This window comes from Scardinius erythrophthalmus (genome assembly GCF_964197995.2).
Source record: "Scardinius erythrophthalmus genome assembly, chromosome: 7".
Lineage (NCBI taxonomy): Eukaryota > Metazoa > Chordata > Actinopteri > Cypriniformes > Leuciscidae > Scardinius > Scardinius erythrophthalmus.
This window is the reverse complement of record NC_138227.1, coordinates 20050712-20074399: the sequence shown is the minus strand read 5'-3', so window position 1 is coordinate 20074399 and position 23688 is coordinate 20050712. Positions and strand designations below refer to the sequence as shown.

The window sequence follows — 23688 nt, the reverse complement described above, 5'->3', positions numbered from 1 at the left end:
GACATGTATGAAGGGGACATAAAAGTATACCACACCACATAGTAGGAATGAACATCACTTTTCTTTATTCCTTTTTTGTATCTCTTGGCCTACAGTAGTTCTCTCACTTCTCCTGTCTCACGCACGAGTAGTCACACAGGAACTGAGGTGTTTTCGTAGTGTATCCTCAGGCCGTCTATCACACTTTGACCTTTTCTCATGTTGGCAGTGTCACATTAAAATCAACTGTGCCTATGGCTCCATGAAGGACATTTCCGTCTACAGCATGCTGGACCTCAGCCCCAACCAGATATATATAGTGGGACGGCCCTCCAAGAAGTACCAGAATCAGTGCCAGGTTAACTTTGATTCTTCCTTGCCTTTCATTCAGTTTCCACCATAACTGGTCAAAAATGATCAAGTTTTCTCTAATATTTTCTCACGTCTTGTGATCCATCACAGTTTCTGAGCGAGGGCTACGCGGTACATCTCTCCTCCCTGCAGTTCAGTCACAGAGCCCGGCCCAAGAAGACCTCTTCAGTGCGAATGGTGCTTCGAAAGGGCTCGTTTGGTCTTTCGGCCAAACCGGACTTCTTGTGTAAGCGCACACACCTTCGTCGCACGATGTCGGTGCAGCAGCCTGATCCGCCCATGACACCCAACCCTAAGCCAGAACGAGCTCAGAGCCAACCCGAGTCGGACAAGGACCACGGGGGTGGAGGGGGTCCGGGCAATGCCATGTGGGCACGGGGGTCCATGCACCGTGGTGACACCACTCCCTGACCAAAGAGAAACATAGCAGGGGTGGAAAAAGGACACATGGGAATGATCACTCGGTGGACAGAGCCTAGGTAAGCCATTCACACAAAACACATTTTTGCGTTTCACTGCGATTCTATTTGAATGTAAACATGCTCTAGACCAGTGGCTCTCAACCAGGGGGATTGGGACCCACTAGGGGGCCTCAGCACACTTCCAAGGGGGGCCGCAAGATCACTTAAAATTATTGAAAATAAGTCAAAAAGATTTAAAATAAACTTTAAAAAAATCATATTTTCTATATTAATTTGTTCCTCGGACAGAAAAGTCATGGAAATTAATAAAATCATTTTAAGTCATTTAATAAATATATTTTTTTATAATGAATACATATATATATATATATATATATATATATATATATGTGTGTGTGTGTGTACAAATGTATATACATTAAAATGTATAATAAATTTACATTTTATTGGGTAGAAATAGCTTTTTCTTTTGAATAACCCTATAATCACAAAATGGAAAAGTCATGTAAATTCATTGGTAATAAAAAGTGACAAATGAATATACAATAAAATTGTATAATGGTAGAAATAGCTATTTGTGAGTAAAAAATACATTGGTAATAAAAAAAAGTGTAATCCATGAAAAACATTTAGCCCCATTCAGTTTTTTCCTCATTTTTAAACACTCAAACGTATCCTTCGTCAAACAACCTTTTAGGCTGTTTTGATTTTGTCTCTAATCATTATAAATACATTTTAAATGAAGATGGAGCATGTTCATATTTTAAATCTAATATTCTTATCTCATCGCAATTGTGCTGTAAAATTTTCCTAAATTCGATTTCAGCATCGTTGAATTAATAACCCATATTTTGTATTCAGACCCCAGTAAGACCTCACCCCACATGTTATCGGTTTTCCCCTTGCATAATTTAGCGGCTTTATCCCGTCAAATTGGAAAAAAGTGATTAGGGACTGTACAAGTGGCTCGACATCCTTCCAAACATCTACATTAAATCAGATGGTACCCCTCCTCCAGCTCCACCTCATTCATAATCAGGACTGTAGAAAAGGCTGAAGGATTATTAATATAGCCTGGGCCTCCCACCGCCTCATATCTCATCACGCTGCGCAAATCTGAATGCAAATGTGCAACTGGGAGGCTTCTCTGCTGGGCCCGGTGATCCGCAAATAGAGTGCCTAGACATGCCCCGACTCCAGCGCTCTTCCCTTTTTCCAAATAATGATTAGATAGATGCCTTCCACGGCCGTTTGTAATTTTCTCTGATGATTTTCATAATGGAATAGATATTTATATGGGCGCTCATTGGAGCGTGACTGCTGTGCGAAGCATTCCTTAATTCACAATCTCTCTCCTCCCTCAACCTCACAGCATCTTTACTACTTCTGCAGATATTACACACCATATAATAAGACAGATCCCACCTGAGCCGATAAAAGTGAAGTGCCGCCCGAATGGATCTGACGCAGCGGCACACAAACTTTGAGTCCTGATGCACTGTTTCAGCAGCAGGAGCAGAGGAGTCTTGTTTCGAAATTCAATTTCATCCATGTTTCATCCGTCCGTGATGCTTTGGATTTGTACGTCAGGAGCTTCTGGATTTATTTAGCATCCTCTGAAGGATTCCTCTCATCACCTGTCAGGAAGAAAGAGGATATCTGATAAGTGAAAACATCAAATTTCTTCGTGCCTAAGCAATACGGAGGAAAAGGGAGGGCGAGCATCCCGCTGCTCGGACAGGTGGCAGCGCTGACTCTTGCAATAATCCCTCTATTTTAATATTGCAGGCATTTGTCTGCTCTCTGGGCGGCTGTCTACGGCCCGCTTGTGGCCAGATGGACTTGCAAAACTGTACATTAACCTTTTGTGCCAGTGTGGCGACCTGCTCTGAACTCTTGTCGCCCCGTCTCTGTTCAGCCACTCAGCCAGAACACAGTTTGACAGCGATGCTGCTGAACTCCGCCCACTCCTCTGACGGGTCACGCCACAACTCGCAGCTCTCTGGTACACAGCAGAAGCAGATTTATAACCATCGATGGTTTTTCTGTGCCTGTCTCTTACCCATGTTGTAAATATAAGTGGCACTGAGACAAACATACTGCAGTGTGTTTGATGTTTATGAGCGTGGCAATAGCTGACTGCAGCAGTGCTCACACTGCAATAAAGCATTTTCTTAATCAGTATTTTGTCTCTTTTTCCAGTACAAATATTTAAACATCCTTAAAACAAGATAAATTTACTTGAAGCATAAGAATTCTGTTTTTTTAGACAGTATATCTTGGGAATAGTTAAAGAAAAGAAAAATTGTTAGATTTGAATGAAAATTCCAATAGGGTAGGAAAAATAATTCTGAAATTATAATTATTATAATAATTATTAAAAAAAATAAAGAATTGTATTAAAGAATATACACTACCGTTCATAAGAAAGAAATTAATGCATTTTTTCCCTCTCTTCATTAAAGAATCCTGAAAACATCACTGTTTCCATAAAATATTATGATTTTGCTTTGTCATCACAGTTATTTAAAATATTTCATAGTATTACAGTTTTAACTGTATTTTTTATCAAATGAATGCATTGGTGAGCATAAGAGACTTCCAAAATCATTAAAATATCTTACTGACCCCAAACTTTTGAATGGTAGTGTATATCCTCTAAATACGTCTTCATTTTTATTTTTTTTTACTTAAGCAAATGCATCTTGTTAAGAATATTTATATAGTTTGACTGTAAACCAAAAATAAAAAATCTGATTGCGAAAATATTTTTTGTAGTGCACTTGCCAAATTACTGTTTTAAATTTGTATCGTAACGTGACTTTGATTGTCATGATGTCTTTGTCACATTAATCAGTTTTTTTGGTACGACTTGCGCAAACAGACATTGATATTGTTTACATGTAAATCCATCTCACTGAATATGATGGTCTTGTTGAAGAACATACTATATTAGTATTTGATGCTATACTTGAGGATGTTACAATAAAAAAATGTAAATAATCTACTGTGTTTGAACAAAAGACACTATCAGGCCGTTATAATGCTGGTGTCACCATGACTCTGCCAGAGGGTGTCCATAGTCAGTAGTTCTTGTAATGTCACATTTTTTCCTATTGCAATTACTGATTTTTTGGTATTTTGTATGGGGCTGTCTATTGAAAATTGCAATTTCACAACTAAAGTATGTATTATTTTATTTACTTGTATATTTAACTGTAATTCTTTATATTGCCCTAGAAACTGTGTGAAAGTGGGTAGGCATGAGTGTTTTGGTCTGTGTGGATCTGTATCTATATGTGTGCATGTACATTCCGTGTATGCAAGTCTTGTGTGAGTGTTAGTTTGGATATTTTTGTATTTATTGTATATATTTTTAATCAGAGATTGTGCTAGTGGCCTTTTGATCCTCTGATAGTTAAAGTTTTAAACCGAGCCTGTAATTTGTGTAGATTTTATAGGCAGACTTTTTAATTATTTTGTGTGTGTGATCATTGAAACGACATTGCTGAATTGTCAATATACTGTATATGGACTTGTTTTCAGCCTTATCAGGATGTATATTTATTTGTCTAATATCTACAGTATATTCTTGGATGGTGTGTGAAAAAGTATATTTGTATTTTAAAAACATGTAAAGGACATATTCAATACGCAACTGTGTCAGTGGCCTCCCATAAAAGGTCTCTTGACAACATGTATTATTGTGGTATTTGGTCCAGTCAGTCTATTTCAGTGGATGTGCTTCTGTTTGGCCAATACCGAGCTGTATACCAACTCAATAAACCATTGTAAAACCTGCTCGATATATCCATTTAAACTTTGGCTCTGTCAGTACTGTGAAGATGTTTCAAGTTGTGACTTTTTCTGAGTATAGCTCTATCAATTCACACACACACACACACACATACAGGAAGCAGCTCAGTGTTATTATACTAAATACTCTGTCAAGAGTCACAACGCTTTAGATGGACTGACCTATTCTTTAATATGTATGCAAATCGCTTTTGCGCTGGTGTAAATTATCCCTGAGCAAAAGAGTGAGTGATTTTGAACCAAAACGAACCAGTCGGTTTTGTCTTCAGCACACAATTGTGTCCGCCACTCTGAGTAGTTTGAACTAAGCTTAAATAACTTATATTCTTGAAAGTGAAATATGTGCAGACAACAGGTTTGTAGTGAAATTAACTTTTTCTTTCCCTCTCAAGGGACAGTTTTCAGGATATTGTTGCAGGTCTTTTAAAGTCAGCAGGTGCACAAATATTTTCAGTGGCTATTACTGTTAAAGGGTTAGTTCACCCAAAAATGTGAAAAAAAAAAAGAAATTGTGTCATTAATTACTCACTCTCATGTCGTTCCAAACCTGTAAGACTTTCATTCATCTTCAGAACACAAATGAAGATCTTTTTGATGAAATCTGAGAGCTTTGTGTCCTTCCATAGGTAGCAGAAACTCAAGCATGTTCGCTTGACGTTAGAGCCAGTGAGGTTCATTCTCGTGTTACGCAGCACGTTTGAGCTTCTACAAGAACCAATGAGGTTCATTCTCGTGTTACGCAGCACGTTTGAGCTTCTACAAGAACCAATGAGGTTCATTCTCGTGTTACGCAGCATGTTTGAGCTTCAGCAAGAACCAATGAGGTTCATTCTCGTGTTACGCAGCACGTTTGAGCTTCAGCAAGAACCAATGAGGTTCATTCTCGTGTTACGCAGCACGTTTGAGCTTCAGCAAGAACCAATGAGGTTCATTCTTGTGTTACGCAGCAAGTTTGAGCTTCAGCAAGAACCAATGAGGTTCATTCTCGTGTTACGCAGCACGTTTGAGCTTCAGCAAGAACCAATGAGGTTCATTCTCGTGTTACGCAGCACGTTTGAGCTTCAGCAAGAACCAATGAGGTTCATTCTCGTGTTACGCAGCACGTTTGAGCTTCAGCAAGAACCAATGAGGTTCATTCTCGTGTAACGCAGCACGTTTGAGCTTCTACAAGAACCAATGAGGTTCATTCTCGTGCGTCAAGCAGGTTCAGTTGAGCTTCTGTTTATGTTTTCTGTTTAAATTTGGACTAAACCGTTCAATTAATATGGATTCGTTTTACGATCTCTTTATGAACTTTTTGAAGCGTCAAAGTTTCAGTTGCGTCGATGTCAATGGAAGGACAGAAAGCTCTCAGATTTCATCAAAAAGATCTTCATTTGTCTTCCGAACATGAACTTGTGGGTTTGGAACGACATGAGAGTGAGTAATTAATGACAGAATTTTCATTTTTGGGTGATCTATCCCTTTAATGAATGTATCCCGCTCATTCTTTTGCATGCAATGGAAATAGTCCTTTTATCACAATTCACACACTTTAGCAGATTAATGCTCCAGAAATGTGCTGGAGAGGTTGGCAGGTTCAATTTGTGTGAATTTATCGCTGGGATTATTGATGGGCCCTCTTTAATCTATTGTTCTCGACGTGCCAGCATTGTTGCACATTTTTGATTGAATGCATCTTTACCATACTCGCGTGGTAATTCCTCTTTGCAAATATTGCAGATAATCACTTGTTTTATCACCAAAATGAACGTTTTAATTAATCATCCTCTCTGCAAAATCATGTTTATATTTAGCTGTCAGGGTTGCTTTGGTTAGAAAATGTCCCATCCTGACCTGTGGATGTTTAAAAGATAGATGAATACAAATTTGAACACTTTGCAATTTCGTTTGATCTGATCCGAACTCTATTCCTTTTATAGAAATGCCACAAACGTTTTTCAAAGGCAGGGACCATATTTGAAACCTCACAAAGTAGAGACCGAGCCTATTTCAATCTGATATAATACTGTAGATTTAACTTGGTAGCTTTAAAAATGAATAATGTCACATTGCCACAAGTCATTTTGAAGATTGGTCCCAGCACGGCAACATAATTTAGTTAGTTTCTTTTTTTTTCTATCCATCCTTTTAATGGAAGCCAATCAAACACATAGATATGATTCCATTCAAGAGGCCCCCTAAGACCAGTAGTTCCACTACAGTAGAACACTTTCAGTGTTCATTGTGGTGCAGATTTGATGATCTGGAGCTTTGGAAACTTTCTGAGACTGCAGTTTAGTATCAAATGACTTCCTGGACAATTCTGGTTTAAGAACAGGACTTATTTTGACCTGACAAGCAAAAACCTTCTGCAAAATAACCATAAACACACACTAGCGTTCTCTTGCACAAACTATTACATGCAGCGGCTGTCAGAATTCATATCCTGCTACAGAACATTCTTCAGCTGCAGGGTCAAGCCCATGATCCCCCGGGGACTAGTTCCCAACTCACTGTCGTTCATGGGAAAGTCGTGTAGCATCCAGCAGTGTCTCTAGCAAGCTCCTGTTAAAGGCACTGTTGAGATGTCCAGAATCATCATTACTGTCTTAACGGTTGTGAAATAACAGAAAATAGTTTAGGATTTTAAAATATTCACAATGCAAGAATATACAATTTGAATTTGTAGGATTTGCGTATGCTAAGGACCTTATAAATGTGAACAGGTCTTTTTTGGGGGGTTCACGTTTCTTTTGTTTTCTGCTTTAGCTCTTTGTGTGATTTTCTTTGTGTGTGTGTGTGTGTGTACTGTGAAACTTTGTTTCAATCTTGTTTTTGTTTTTTATTTTTCGCTGTTCTTTTATTTGTTTTGTTGTTACATTCTGGTTTTTGAGCTTTTAGGGGTTTTATGTTGTGCTTTGTTGCAGTTTTGCTTGGTTTTCTTTCTTGTTTAGTTTTTAGTTTGGTTTGGTTTTTATTGCTATTTTGTTCTAGGGTTTAGATTTTTGCTTTTTTTTTATTTAGTTTTTTTTTTTTTTTTCTTGTTTCATTTCTTCTCTACTTTTCTCATTTCCAGGCATTCATGGTATTGTAGGCTAGAACACATTTTCTCTTTTTGTCCACAGACACCACAATGGACTCTGCCTTCAACCTAAGCATCAACATTTAACTTGAATTCCCTGTATTTTGTGGGTTTTAGATGATATTCAGCCTTACTGTAGTGTGTAACCTATTCTATTAGATGCTGAAATCATTGTGCTGAATCATTCAGATGATTCAGTCGTGCTTCCTGAGATAGCCCATAATTTGATATTTACCCCATCCAGAAAAATAACTATTACATCATCTATTCCAACTATTGATGCCTGGAAGTGATAAAGGGAGTTTTATTTTGAGATTTACGAACTATACGATCTTGGATTTTTAGCACATCTAGTATATATACTTTCATAACTTGAAAGGAAATCAAATCATGAAATTTGATGTTTGAGGAAGAGGATAATAATCTGATCTGGTAACTTCTACATTTTTTTTTCTATCCCATTAAGGCTCTGAGAAAGCAGTTTGACCTGCTCCTGCTTTTGGTCTAGTGTATAAAAAGTCAATTTGGAGAAGACAGACGCAGATAAAAAAAGTTCTATTGAGGGTTTTGTTCCACAGTTGGAAGCCTCAGGGGATTTAGCGAGACACGTGACCACCCTGATGTCCTGGTTCAGAGCGTAACCATCCTCCAGCCTGACATTGAGGGTTAGCATGTACCGGACAGCCTCAATCACTGTTACCGCTTTCATTCCCGAGAGAGGATGTGCACTATGTACTAGACTTTTTGATTGTGTAACGATCAATATATTGCAGTGTTAACCACAAAGCAAAGTGGCTGTTTTGAAACCAATTATCTGTGAAAGTACATTCTCTCTAAAATGGTCGAACAATGCCACTCTTCATTAGATGGAAACTGTGGACTCTGTGTTTTAAGTGGCAGGTGGCGGTAACCCGGTCGTCATCAGGTTATTTCTTAATACTTATTAATTATTGAGTTAATGAGGGTTTTTTTTCTTCTTCTTCTTTTTTTTTAGTATATGTTTATGTGCTTGTTTGATTTTGTCAATGTAAGATTTGCAAACATGATGTCTAGCTGCTTATTTCTTTCTTCCTCTCTATTCTATTTGTGTAACAGCGTATGCTCAAGCTGTGCATAGCTGTGTATTTGGCTTCATGGCACACCAACACTTTTTTCAACAACAACAAAAATTATTAGATGACTGGCTCGAATTTAAACTATTTGAGTGTGTGTGGCATGCATTGTTTTTTTATTTTATTTTTGATATAGGAATGGTGATGAGTTTATTTTGTCTGACATATATACTTGCTAAAAATATCTCTAGAATGGTGCCTGAGCAAAGATGGCAGCATTCAGGTCATCTACCAACCAGGCAGCATTTGAAAGCATTTGAAAACCGAATTGCTGATGGATATCTTTCTCCAAAGTATTATAGTAAAAAAGGTCATATTAATTTGCTAATGCTTAATTCGAAGTGTGCAGGTTTTTTATGCTGTCCTTACCTTTCTTCCTTTCAGGTTCTTCAGGACCGAAGGTTTTCAAAACCTGGGAAAATGTGTGTGTGTGTGTGTGTGTGTGTGTATATGTATATATGTATGTATATGTATATATATATATATATATATATATATATATATATATATATATATATATATATATATACAAAGTGAGGAAAATAAGTATTTGAACACCCTGCTATTTTGCAAGTTCTCCCACTTGGAAATCATGGAGGGGTCTGAAATTGTCATCGTAGGTGCATGTCCACTGTGAGAGACATAATCTAAAAAAAAAAATCCAGAAATCACAATATATGATTTTTTAACTATTTATTTGCATGATACAGCTGCAAATAAGTATTTGAACACCTGTCTATCAGCTAGAATTCTGACCCTCTAAGACCTGTTAGTCTGCCTTTAAAATGTCCACCTCCACTCCATTTATTATCCTAAATTAGATGCACTTGTTTGAGGTCGTTAGCTGCATAAAGACACCTGTCCACCCCATACAATCAGTAAGAATCCAACTACTAACATGGCCAAGACCAAAGAGCTGTCCAAAGACACTAGAGACAAAATTGTACACCTCCACAAGGCTGGAAAGGGCTACGGGGAAATTGCCAAGCAGCTTGGTGAAAAAAGGTCCACTGTTGGAGCAATCATTAGAAAATGAAAGAAGCTAAACATGACTGTCAATCTCCCTCGGACTGGGGCTCCATGCAAGATCTCACCTCGTGGGGTCTCAATGATCCTAAGAAAGGTGAGAAATCAGCCCAGAACTACACGGGAGGAGCTGGTCAATGACCTGAAAAGAGCTGGGACCACCGTTTCCAAGGTTACTGTTGGTAATACACTAAGACGTCATGGTTTGAAATCATGCATGGCACGGAAGGTTCCCCTACTTAAACCAGCACATGTCAAGGCCCGTCTTAAGTTTGCCAATGACCATTTGGATGATCCAGAGTAGTCATCGGAGAAAGTCATGTGGTCAGATGAGACCAAAACTTTTTGGTCATAATTCCACTAAACGTGTTTGGAGGAAGAAGAATGATGAGTACCATCCCAAGAACACCATCCCTACTGTGAAGCATAGGGGTGGTAGCATCATGCTTTGGGGGTGTTTTTCTGCACATGGGACAGGGCGACTACACTGTATTAAGGAGAGGATGACTGTATAAGGAGAGGATGTATGTATATATATATATATATATATATATATATATATATATATATATATATATATATATATATATATATATGTATGTGTCTATATATATATAAATGTATATGTGTATATATATATATATATATATATATATATATATATATATATATATATATAACAAAGTTCAAGACTTAGGGAAGAAGGAGGCAGGTACTGGCAAGCGTAACTTTAATAACAATATAAACATAAACAACAAAACAAAAGTAAACTGAAGCTGCCTCACTGCCAACTGCTGCATAAACTTTGCTGAATTATAATAGTAAAGTGCATAAAAGTCACATTCGCCAACTCTTTATAGCTACAAATGTGTCATAGAGTTTGAGCAGGATAAATGATGCTGTTATTTTCCTATACCTGCAACCGGCTGATACAGAAAGCACAGGAGGTGAAAGGCTCTTCACATTTGGGTTATTTTCATTCCAAACTGCCAAAGCTAAACGCAGAGGACAATACATTATACCTGACAGAAATAGCCAAAAGTGGGCTGAGAGTATTTTGAGAGCCTACTTCTGGTGAGGAACAGGAATAAACAAGCACCTGACACATAAGTCACACACTGTGCGACAATGAAATTGATGCATCTGTGTGGAAATCAAGCCGTATTGATTTAGACTACCAGCAAACTAAATAACAGTTGTGAAGACTCAACATAATTGGCAGAATTTCATTAGCCCTATCATTTGCTGTCACCCTCACTGCTCTCTAAAGCAATTTATTGGTGATATCGGGATGTCTATGTGGAGTGAATACCGACAAGACTGTCATTGAACCGCTATTTAAGTCTGGGCACCTCGGAATTTAATTGCTTCTAAAACTACATAGAATCGTCTTGTTAGCTGTCTTCAACAACCTGTTCAAACGTATTATTGTTGGCAAAACATGACAACGCAATCTACACCATGTCAGCCTAAATCATGCATTTCAGTGTGCTTATAAATCAAGACATGTTAGCATATAGTAATCCTGCGATTACCATGGAGACCCCTGTTCCTCTGTGCGCCCCATCCTGGGTAATTAGTGGATGATCACACCTTGACGATGCACTAAATCTGGTGCAGAAAATTAAATTTGCAGAATTAAGCATAAGTAAATGACATATTACAAACAATTAACCCCAAGTTAGCCTGCTGCTTTGACTCGGAATAATTCTAGGAATGTACACTGATTTTGACTCTTGCACTTTTATTGAAGTGAATAATCTATTGCATCCTGACACTGGTTTTCAGCTGTAAGGTCAAGCAAACCAATATCAAACATTCCCTAAATGATATTGTGCTATCTGTTATAGGCCTATATTTCCTTGTCAGAAAACTATCACGGTGGCCCTATGTTGAAAACTAGCTTTTTATAAAAGGACAATAAATTCTGAATTCTAACAACTGCATCGTCCATATACGCCTGTAATTAAAGCACGGTTTCCCCCTCTTGAATGCAGTTCATGCTGTGAGATCCAATCATTGGCCTCATGTTAGTTCATATGGATTTAGAACCACATTGACGTAATAGGGATAGAAATCTGGAACCATTCCGGTTGCTTATGATTCCATTAACGTATCTAAATCATATCTAAATCTATGTCATCTAATAAAAGTCCTGACTGTAATGGCACATGCTGAACATATTCCTCAAATTCTCAAGAAATGGGACTTGTCTTCAGGTCATCTCACTGCAAAGTTTAACATCAGCTCACAGTATTGAAAGTGGCTTCATCTAATCAGTAAGCTTTTAAGATGGTGAAACTTTGCCACATTGACCTGTGAGCAACACAGCTGCAGCAGCAGGATCGTTCCCTGTTGTGTCTCTGGCCTCACTGCAGATCAGGTCGAAGAAGATCATGGATGTTTCAAGTCCCGGGACTGAAGCTTTGTCAATGGAGCCTAGTTCCAGGCTTTTTTGCTGTAGATCCGTGAGACGTTGCGTCCCTCTGGTATACAGACAGGAGCTCTACAACATCCTGCGCATGACCGGACCCCTGGTATGAACTCGGCTTCTTTCTCTCACTTATACACTAATATATGCACATAACAATAAGGATAAAATATTCACATATTTACATTAACATAACAGAAACTTTCACCTCATGTGGCGAGGAATGTATCTGCAAAGAACTGTCATTATTTCCTTAAATGGCTTAGTGCTCTCACACACTTCTCATTCACTGACAATTCTCAGGTTGTCATTCCAGGTTGCATCGCGCATTCTGAATTATCTCCTGCCGTTTGTCATAACAATGTTTTGCGGTCGCCTGGGAAACAGTGAGCTGGCTGGTTATGGAATGGCTTCAGCTGTGAGTTTGTTTCAGTCTGCTTATTATTCCTCTTGAGTGCTGCAACCTGTTTGCTTTGTGTTAAAAGAAACAATGGTGTATGAAATGCAAATGTTGGCACAGTGTCGTAAAGTTCAGCCATCAGGGGTTTGACGTATCATAAGCCCTTGGTTTTGAAGCTAGTGTACTGATGTAGTTCAGAGCATGGCTGAGAAGTAGCTGATGCTTGTTATTCTGATTTATCAGACGATAAACATAACAACTGCAGCTACAGGTGGAGGTCTTGCGCTGGCAGCTGACACACTTATCTCTCAGGTATGAAAATGTGTGTGGATGCAGTGGGCTCAAAAAGTCTCAGACCACACTGAAGAGGATTCAAAAACCTCTAGCAAATGTATTTATTTATTATTTTGTACAGACAGTCAGATGTGTATTAAATTAGGAAAATGCAAAATAAGAATTTTTGTACCCCACTGGAACTCCTGCAATGAAATACAGAATAAGGTTCTACTGAAATTCTGAATTTGGTACCACATGAGACATTTCAGGAATACAGTATCAGTTTAAAGGGTTAGTTCACCCAAAAATGAAAATTCTGTCAGTAATTACTCACCCTCATGTTGTTCCAACCCCGTAAGACTTTCGTTCATCTTCGGAACACAAATTAAGATATTTTTGATTAAATCTGAGTGCTGTCTCACTCCTCCACAGGCTTATGGACACTATAACTTGCTGGCCCAGAAAATGTATTAAAGACATCGTTAATATAGTCCAAGTGACTCCAGTGGCTCAATCTTAAGTTTATCAAGCGACGAGAATACTTTTTGTGTGCAAAAACAAACAAAAATAACGACTTTATTCCGCTTTTCATTTCCTTCACTCTGGGCCTCGAGTCTTTTCACGTAGTGTTTTTGCGCAGCGCGTCTGTGTTGCATGTCACCACGCATCACACATGACCAGAGTCGCCCAATAGTGAGCCTACGTGGTGACGTGCAACACAGACGCGCTGCGCAAAAACACTATGTAAACTAACTCGAGGCACAGAGAGAAAATGAAATGAATAGTGGAATAAAGTCGTTATTTTTGTTTGTTTTTGCGCACAAAAAGTATTCTCGTCACTTTATAAACTTAAGATTGAGCCACTGGAGTCACTTGGACTATATTAACGATGTCTTTAATACATTTTCTGGGCCAGCAAGTTATAGTGTCCATAAGCCTGTGGAGGAGTGAGACAGCACTCAGATTTAATCAAAAATATCTTAATTTGTGTTCCGAAGATGAACAAAATCTTATGGGGTTGGAACAACATGAGGGTGAGTAATTACTGACAGAATTTTCATTTTTGGGTGAACTAACCCTTTAAAGTGCCATGACTGAAATTTGGCCTTATGTTCCCCTCAGACCTTTGGTGGGAGGAACCTGTGCCGTGTTGGCATCATCTTGCAGAGAAGTGTCCTGATCCTCCTGCTCTTCTGTTTGCCCTGTTGGGCTCTGCTCATCAACACACAACCCATCCTTCTTTTGCTGGGTCAAGACCCAGAGGTGGCCAGGTGATTCAATAAACAAAAAAATTGGTAACACTTTATTTTGATGGTCCCCTTTAGACGTTGGGTTGACTATAAGTAACGTTGCACCTACATGTCAATTAACTCTCATTAAAGTATTAGTAGACAGTCTGCTTAATATCTGCTCACACGTTATTTTGATTGTCCACTAACAACCCTACCGAAAGTGTAACCAATAAATTACTAATGGTATACCTAGTATATATACAGTGCTTTTTCTTAACTCTAACAAAATCTTTTGATGTTTCTGCTAAAAACAAGGAAAAATCTTCAAGACAAGATGTATTCTCAAAAACATGTTTTATGAAATTTTGATAGTTTTACTGGATGAGAAACAACAAACGGATAAAATGTTATAGCGTGGTGGCTTAAACTGCAACTAAACCAGGTTCAAACTGCAAGCGAGTCGTCAGCCTAACTCTAGGTTGATAAATGTATGTGCTGAATGACTTCTTGCTTACCATTAAGAATGAATAAATCCTTTTGACTAGAACCAAAAAACAAACAATATTTATGCATGCTAGTTTAAAGTTATAGATCCCCAAGGTTTTGAGCAAACTAGATAGCGTCTTAGAATGACAATCCTCCCTATCTCTAGCAAACATATTTTGCGACTTCCTTTCCTAAATAAATGTTGACAATATTGTTAAATGAGGCGTTTTAATGTGCACAGACACATATTCTAATACTCAATTTAGATGCAGGCCAGGGTGGAAATGACAGTGTGCAGCAGATTTATTCTGCTGTGTGATAACTCACAGCGTTCTTTTTAAAATGATTCATGGTGTCTTGTCCTCTATACTATATCACAGTTACAAATTTGTTCCTTTTTCAGGATAGCTCAACTCTATGTGGTCTGTTATCTGCCAGCAGTCCCAGTGAGTCATAAAAAATTGCATAATTTTCCTCTTGCCAGCACAGTCGTATAATTTACATTCTATGTCTTGAAATATGATAGACATATAGACCCCAACTCCAACTCCAGCCAGCAGTGTTTCCCTTTCTCTCTTTCTTCACACAGGCTATGTTTTTGCATCAACTGCAAGTAGCCTATCTCCAGAACCAGGTATGCAATCTTCTTTTGGCAGTTATAAGTATAGATAAGCACCTTAGCTGAGCTCTTCAAAAGCGATGTTGCATGGAAGATCTTAGAACCTGCAGAGTATCTTATCTATCAAAGTCAGCCTCCAACTTTGATCTTTACTGGCAAATATCTTCTTGCTGTATGATTTGTAAATGTAGCTTCATATGTGTCAGTCAATGTATGTCACAGCAGTGACTGTAAATCCAAAGGATGCTTTAACAGTGGCTGTTTTGGGCCTGTAGGGTGTGATTCTGCCTCAGATGTATGCAGCCATTGCAGCCAACATCGCTAATGTGGTGACAAACTACATCCTTCTCAACTGGTTGAACCTTGGGTTATAGTAAGTCGAGGGGCTGTCATCCCTGTCTCTCATTTACACACATGTATTGTGTTAGTTAATCATGCAACAGTTATAATTACAGTCCTCGAAATTGATAATTCAAGCGCTGTTCCCTAATATTTAGTCCTGCAGTAGGCTACAGGGATTTTTCACTGTTTATATCACTCCGCCTGTTTGAGTGATTCATTCAACCGATTAATTCAAACAAACGAATTCATTCAGCAACGAATCAAGTGACTGTCTAAATCCGAAATCACATTTTTTCCTATTATATATAGTAGGTGAAAAACAGTGTATGTCCAAATTTATAATATTCATAAAACAGTAGGTGAAAAGTATCCGAATGAGATTCTGAAGTGCCCATCTGATGGACACTTTATCCCATGAGGCCCTGGGGAGGATTTGTGTATGGCAGTGAAACATCGTGAGCCATCATAAACACTGATGAGAGATTCATTCATTGTATCATTCACTAAACCGATTTGTTCAAAACACTGATAATTTAGGAACGAATTGAAATGCCATTGTGTGTTGTTTGGATACATTCTGCTGTGGCTTTGTTTGGGATTATTTTCTTTGGGTGAGCAAAAATACACGCAGTAACTCACCATAATGTGTCTAAAGTGTCAAATTAAAATGTATAAAAACTATATCACACGCAATCCATCCATAAACCACAGGACACTCGTATTCGTGCCCTGACAGTTTTTCTTTTTGATATTGCTTATATGTCCATCCATACAATGATATAGAACTACCGTACCAGTTTTAAAGTCTTGCATTTTTCTGGTATTTGTATTTCAGCGGATCTGCTGCTGCCAATACCATATCTCAGATCTATATTTGTCTTTTCCTCTATTTATATATTCGCTGGAAGAAGCTCCACGTTCAAACATGGGGAGGTGAGCTAACTAGCTAGTTAAACAATGTTTTAATAAATGCATAAAATACAACTCCATCTGTGTTTGCAGTATCTTTCTCTGCCCACCACAGGCTGGTCATGTGACTCACTGCAGGAGTGGGATGGTTATATGAAACTGGCCATCCCCAGTACCATGATGCTCTGCTTTGAGTGGTGGATTTATGAGGCTGGAGGGTTCTTAGCAGGTAATTTGCTAAAGACTTAAGTCAAAAACAAATCCTTTGTGCTTATACACAGAAAATGCTGCCTGTAAAATGTAAAGTATGCATTTTATTAGGCCTAGTCATGAAGAATGTCCTCCAATTACAATGTTTGTTTGGATGTAGTGCTTAATGTGGTTTTGGGTTACTAATTTTGGCAGCTGCTATTTGCACTAAGTGAAAATAGCGATATATTCTATTTACACTATATAAAACTAGCAGTTCTTTGTAATAGGTGCAAATAGTTGTTTGATGCTATTTACTTATAAATAGTGGCAGATATTTGCATCTCAGTATTGTTGTACATTAACAGGATGCAGTAATAACAAAGAGTGTAAATGACTATATTTATAAAAAATATGAAATGGATGCCGCCTTATTGAGACAATAAAGCCATCCCTACACTCACCCCTAATCCTAACTGATAAACACTTAAGCAGTCGTTAGGCACTTTATTTTCACTTTTCACATATTTTCTTCATTTTTATTTGAAATAAATACCTTTCCAATCTTATATGAGATGGGAAAAGGGAGAAGAGCAAGTTCGGCAAAAGGCGGATTCGAACTCGGGTAGAACGTGTCAAAAGCTACTTTCAGGCGCCATACTCCCTATGGCCTACGCCACTGTTAAGTGTTAAGCAATGTGACCCAACCAGATGTTGGTGGGTGGAGTTAGTGTAAATAGCCTTTGTGTTAGAAAATGCGAAAATGCGTTTTTTACTCATGATTGCTCCGTCTCTTTCAGGGATGCTGGGAGAGTTGGATCTTGCAGCTCAACATGCAGTCATTATGCTGGCTTTTATCAACTACATGGTAATTTAAGCCCCAATATTCCCCTAATTATTAAAGGAAGGAACATGGCACTATTTCCAGAAGGAACATGGCACATGCTTCTCTTCTCCCACTACTTATCAAACAATGATTTACTTTGTTTCACACAACCAGACAAACAAGTATAGACTATAAAGAATCATAGAGAATAGAGAACTAATAAATTACTAGCGTTAAAACATATACGATTGTTCAAAAGTTTGGGGTCAATACGATTTTTATTTATTTTTTAATTGCACTTTTATATTAAATTGATCAAAAGTGACAAAAGATTTCTGTTTCAAATAAATGTTTTTGTTTTTTTTTTACTTTCTATTCATTAAAGAACCATAACTGCATACCTGTTTTCAAAGAACCATAACTGCATAACTGTTTTCAACATTGATTATAATAAGAAATGTTTCTTGAGCAGCAAATCAGCATGAGAATGATTTCTGAAGGATCATGGTTCACTGAAGACTGGATTAATGATGCTGAAAATTCAGCTTTATGGGAATAAATTACATTTTAAAATATATTAAAATTAGGGTTGTCAAACAATTAATCGCGATTAATCGCATCCAAAATAAAAGTTTGTGTTTACATAATTTATGTCTGTGTACGGAGTATAATTATTTTCTATATATAAATACACACACATGCATATATATATATATTTAAGAAAATGTGTTATTTATATATAAAATATTTATATATAATATAAATTATATATAATATAAATATATATACACAGTATATACATGCAAATATTTCTTAAATATATACATGCATGTGTGTGTATTTATATATAGAAAATAATTATACACCGTACACACACATGTATTATGTAAAAACAAACTTTTATTTTGGATGCGATTAATCGCGATTAATCGTTTGACAGCCCTATTTAAAATAGAAAACAGTTATATTAAACCTGTCAAAAACATTAACAAAGCGTCCTGACCCTAAACTTTGGAATGGTAGTTTATTTTCTTAACATGTTTTACTGGGATGTCAGTTTCCATTAGGGATTCAAGGTGCCGCATGTGTACATGTTGGCAATGCACTTGGAGCTGGAGATATGGCCGGAGCGATCCGCACCAGCAAGGTCTCGCTGACCTGCACAGGTTTAAACACAGCCATATTCCTTTGAGACACATTCATCTTTCAGTGTCTTCTCAAGTTTGACATGTCTTTTTTCTTTTCCTTTATCATCTGGATGCAGCTGTCTTGGCTGTTTTGCAAGGTCTTGTGCTAGCGTCAACAAAAAATGTCATTGGTTTCTTATTTACATCAGACGAGTAAGTATTTTTTTCCAAATGAGACTGATTTTCTTTATCAGAAATTTGTTCTTTAGACAGTACTGTACTGTAGATTGTGTCTTATTTTGTAGGCGTATTGTGGCGCTTGTCTCCAAAATCTTGAATGTCTACTGTGTGCTTCAGTTCTTTGATGGTCTTGTTGTGAGTACTTTGCATTGCTCTTACTTCTGGTTTCCAAATGAACTGCAATGTATGTGTGTGTGTGTGTGTGTGTGTGTGTGTGTGTGTGTGTGTGTGTGTGTGTGTGTGTGTGTGTGTGTGTGTGTGTGTGTGTGTGTGTGTGTGTGTGTGTGTGTGTAGCTACTTTTTTTAGAAACTATTTTTTGCAGCATGATCATTTCAGTATTTGTTTAGCTCAACTGGAAGAACACACAAACTAATAAAATGTATTGCTTAAATGCACAGTCGCATTAGATAAAGTCTTTAAATGTCTAAATGTATTATTTTACTCTCTCTTCAAGTGTGTCTGCATGGGTATTCTGTTGGGATCAGGGCAGCAGAAGATTGCAGCCGTAGCTAATTTCTTTGGGTATTACTGCATTGGACTTCCACTTGGCATCTCTCTCATGTTTGCTGCAAAATTAGACGTCGTTGGTTTGTTTTCCTTCATTCTTTCATTCTATGATCTTATTAACAGTTTAAATTGTCACTCATTGTACTCGTTGATATTCTGTGAACTTGTCATCTTCTCTAGTCACAGTGTTTGCATCTGCTTTATAAATCATAATTTCATTGGGTTGAAGCACGTAGGGAACATGAGTGGACCCAGCACGGGTCCCTGCAGAATTGCATTAATACGTCTCGAGCACAGAGAGCAGCATTCATTAAAACATTTCTGTAATGAGATAACAGCTGTCCTAGAGCAATGTCCTCTCTTGCTTTCACAGGCTTTTGGCTGGGACTTCTAATTTGTGTATGTGTGCAGTCCAGTTTTTTCATTGCAGTCATTTTTAGACTCAACTGGGAGAGAGTGACCAAAGAGGTAGGCCTGCTTTATTACAGCTATTGCAAGGCAGCACTCTCCTAATATGCCTCTTTTTTCTATTCTTCTTCTTCTACTTAGGCTAAATTTGCAGACTCCATTTAAACTCTTTGTATACTGTATATTTCAGTCTTAGGTGTGCTGTCTATGTTAGGTTTTTGTAAGCCTTTCACAGTCCATTTTACAGTATTTCCATAATGTGACGTAATTTTGAGAGAAAATGTAGGATGGGACTTGATTTTGTCATTAGGATTAGATCGGATTATGAAAAGTGGCTTTTATATATCAAAATGGAGCCAGACTGCATTGCTAGAACAATGTCTAAATTGTTTTGTTTTTTTAAGGAAGTGAAGTGACATGAAGGCCAAGTATAGTAACCCATACTCAGAATTTGTCCTCTGAATTTAACCCATCCGAGTTAGTGCACACACATTAGGAGCTGCGAGTAGTGAACACACTGAGTTTGCATTATCTGAAGTCCAGGTGTTTGGGCATCTGAAGTCTTCACAATAGGCTGGATCCAGGCTAAAGAGATGGGTCTTTAATCTAGATTTAAACTGGGAGAGTGTGTCTGAGCCCTGAACATTATCAGGAAGGCTATTCCAGAGTTTAGGAGCCAAAATCAAGTCCCGCCCTACATTTTTCCTTGTTCGAGAAGCCGTTTCACTCAGATATACATCACAATATGAAAGAAAAAGACTATCACATCTTCCATTTCATGCTAATTTTAATTCCTGTTCTCTTCTGAATTATATAACTATATATAAAGTTACATACATAACATTTCAGGCAGTGGAACGAGCTGGAAAGGGTAAAATCTCTACAGCGTACCTTGATAGTCTCACTGCGAGGCACAGTGAGGTATGTCTATTGACTTTTACTATATCTGTAACAAAAAACATCTCTGAAAACTGAGCTTGTGTCTTGTCTGCTCTCAGAATGGGGAAGAGTACATGACTGTGAACTCAAATGATCAGGATGGAGAGCCAGACGTGACTCGCGTGGAGGAAAAGCCCACCGCTCTGCTCTCTACCTCTCAGCTGATCCTCAGGAGGGGTCTGACCACCCTCGCTGCTCTTCTCATCCTAGCTGTAGGGATAGCCATCCATCTCATTGTGCCTTTACCTGATGTGTCTTATGCTCTGAGGTCAAATACTACTTTGGAATCAAACTTTACCACACCGTCAACTCTCATCCATTCAACTTCAATCTCAATCTGAAAGTGTAGAGCTACATTTTATTACCCAACTTCTAGAAAATGATACATTTTCCAATACAAAAATAATTGTTGGAGCATTACATACACCTAAAAAATTTATTATATGTATGATACATGAATTATATTATATTATATTATATTACATATTAAATTATATACATTTTAATTGGAAAGACAAACACTGAATAAGAAAACTATATTTTGAAATATCTATTTAAAAACATGCAGATTTGTCTCTTTTCTTCTTTTTTTGATTTGTAGAAATTAAAGATCATTATTTGAAATTTATTTTATTTACATTTTATTTTTCCCAGCTGGCTGTAGCAGTGATTACTAATGTTTTCGACTCTCATGTTTGACTGAGATTGTTCGGGAGCGACAAGACATAATCCATTACCTTTTCCCCAAGGATTCATGGGTCTGAAACTCCTTTTTACAGTCACTTTGAATGAAGCAATCCCTGCCCATGCTGGCCATGTTCTGCAGTAATGAGAAAGGAAAATGCCACAATCCCTAGTAAAAATCAGGGATTTCTGATGATAAAAAATAAATAAATAAAAATACAAAGCCAAACACTTTTAACATCTATTTTTAAACTTAACGCAAGAGCTAACAATTGCATAATGTTCGATCAAAAGCAGTCTCTGAATCATATTTTGTAGAGTTAGGCATTCCTGATTTGATTTGTTTTGATTCAAAAATTAAAGTTGAAAATGATACAACAGATGTTCTCATATTCATTCATCTCTAGCACACATCTAGAAATAAAAGGAGACAGGTTGGTGTATGGGCACGATTTATTTGACTGATGATAGGAAACATTGTAATAAACATTTAATTTATGACTTGCATGTTTAAGAATAAGAATAAGTATTAAGCTCTCGGTTCGGATTGTTCTGGCAAGAAGGACAGCTAGATTTCACTCACACATGTACATGTCTAATTTAATACTCAACACATATTTACAATATTAAAATTCATGAGCCCAGTTTTGTAGAAATTCAGTGCAGCTGTTACAACACATTTTTCTTTTTTCTCTCTCTTCTTTCTTATTATTTTCTTGAAATCTTGCCAGAACGTTCAGCTTTTTGAACATCACAGTGGTTCAAAGGTTGGTGTGAGGCACTGAGGAGGATGTTAATGTTTATTTCTGTCCTTTAAAAAAGTAACCATTTGTCCTGAAATCACATACTGTATGCATGATGATGCAACACATCATAACACGTTTAGATATTAATTGATTTTTGGAACCTGATTGATGATTCACTGATTTGTTTGTAAATGTTCATGCGGCTGTGAGATGTATGCAGAAACAAACCAAAATAGATCTACAATTACAGTGACATTACCGGCAAAGGACAGTCGAAGGCAAGTTGTAATGATAAACAATTCTGGGGTTTTGAAATGTTAAAGTCATATTTGTAGTTCGAATTTGAAAACCGAAAGAGCAGCTGAATGAATCATTTTATATTGGTTAATGGAGGGGGATGTGAAAAAAAGAGAGCTAGCATGCAACAATGTATGGCATATGCACAAGGCAAATAAAATAAAGTTTTATGCAAAGTTCACACACACATGTTGTGTTTTCATGTTTTATGGGGACTTTCCATAGACACAATGATTTTTATACTATACAAACTGTATATTCTATCCCCTTACACTGACTAACACTACCCATCACACAAAACTTTCTACATTTTTACATTTTTAAAAAACATCACTTAGTATGATTTATAAGCTGTTTTCCTCATGAAAAAAAAAAAAGTCCCCACAAGTATTTTGAATATTGCCAACTTTTTGGGGACACACACACACAAACACACTCACTTTATTAGGAACACTTTGCTAGTACCGGGTTGGACCCCCTTTTGCCTTCAGAATTGCCTTAATACTTCTCGGCATAGATTCAACAAGGTGCTGAAATATTCCTCAGAGATTTTGGTCCATGTTGACATAGCATCACGCAGTTACTGCAAATTTGTCGGCTGCACATCCGTGATGTGAATGTCCTGTTTCACCACATCCCAACGGTGCTCTATTGGACTAAGATCTGGTGACTGTTGGAGGCCATTTGAGTTTAGTGAACTCAATGTCATGTTCAAGAAACCAGTTTGAGATGATTTGTGACATGATACGTTATCATAATAAAATAAAAAAAAGAAAGAAAAATATTTCAATCTTTGATACTGAAAAAGCTCAATATATTGCCTTTGCAAGCCTCAAACAACTATATAGGTCATCTGTTTCTTTCATTCAGGGATATGGGCATCCTGTCAGAGAGTCCTGTGTGCAGTTTTCATATACTCCAGAGTACACTACTCTAGTAAATGTTCCACCAAGCTGTCATACAGTAAGTTAAGTAACAATTAGTAATACGTAACGCTTTTTTTTTTTAAGAAAAAGAGCGTTGTAACTTCTTTGTTGCGGTAGAGCTAGAGCCTGGACTGTATAATTGTGGCATGGGTTACGTAGAGCTGGGAGTCAAGTCAAGTTTATTTATATAGCGCTTTTCACAATACAGATTGTATCAAAGCAGCTTCACAGTATTAAATTAAAATAATACATCAATGTTTGTTTCTAGTGGAAAACGTCCACGTTTGGTAATGCTGATCAATAGTATTGTTG

At 37.4% G+C, this 23688-nt stretch overlaps 2 protein-coding genes across 2 annotated transcripts in view; both read left to right on the top strand.

Annotated features, from left to right (window-relative positions):
* The window catches only part of pitpnm3 (PITPNM family member 3), a 91191-nt gene extending 86607 nt beyond the window's left edge, over window positions 1–4584 (top strand). The window contains exons 18-20 of the mRNA XM_081370690.1: window positions 209–337; window positions 442–830; window positions 2146–4584. Of these exons, the coding sequence (XP_081226816.1) occupies window positions 209–337; window positions 442–762 (450 nt within the window). The 3' untranslated portion in view covers window positions 763–830; window positions 2146–4584. The remainder of the gene's footprint in view (window positions 1–208; window positions 338–441; window positions 831–2145) is intronic.
* A 7603-nt stretch (window positions 4585–12187) lies between these two features.
* On the top strand, window positions 12188–22561 carry LOC308693651 (multidrug and toxin extrusion protein 1; the record flags this gene model as incomplete). The annotated part of the gene is made up of 17 exons (XM_081370728.1): window positions 12188–12328; window positions 12539–12640; window positions 12866–12934; window positions 14021–14169; window positions 15020–15062; window positions 15206–15250; window positions 15511–15608; window positions 16413–16510; window positions 16602–16715; window positions 17476–17543; window positions 18559–18667; window positions 18766–18841; window positions 18934–19003; window positions 19324–19456; window positions 19750–19844; window positions 20634–20705; window positions 20783–22561. The coding sequence occupies 17 exons, from the start codon at window positions 12188–12190 to the stop codon at window positions 21062–21064; spliced, it is 1764 nt and encodes a 587-aa protein (XP_081226854.1). The 3' UTR covers window positions 21065–22561.
* Between the last annotated feature and the right edge of the window lie 1127 nt (window positions 22562–23688).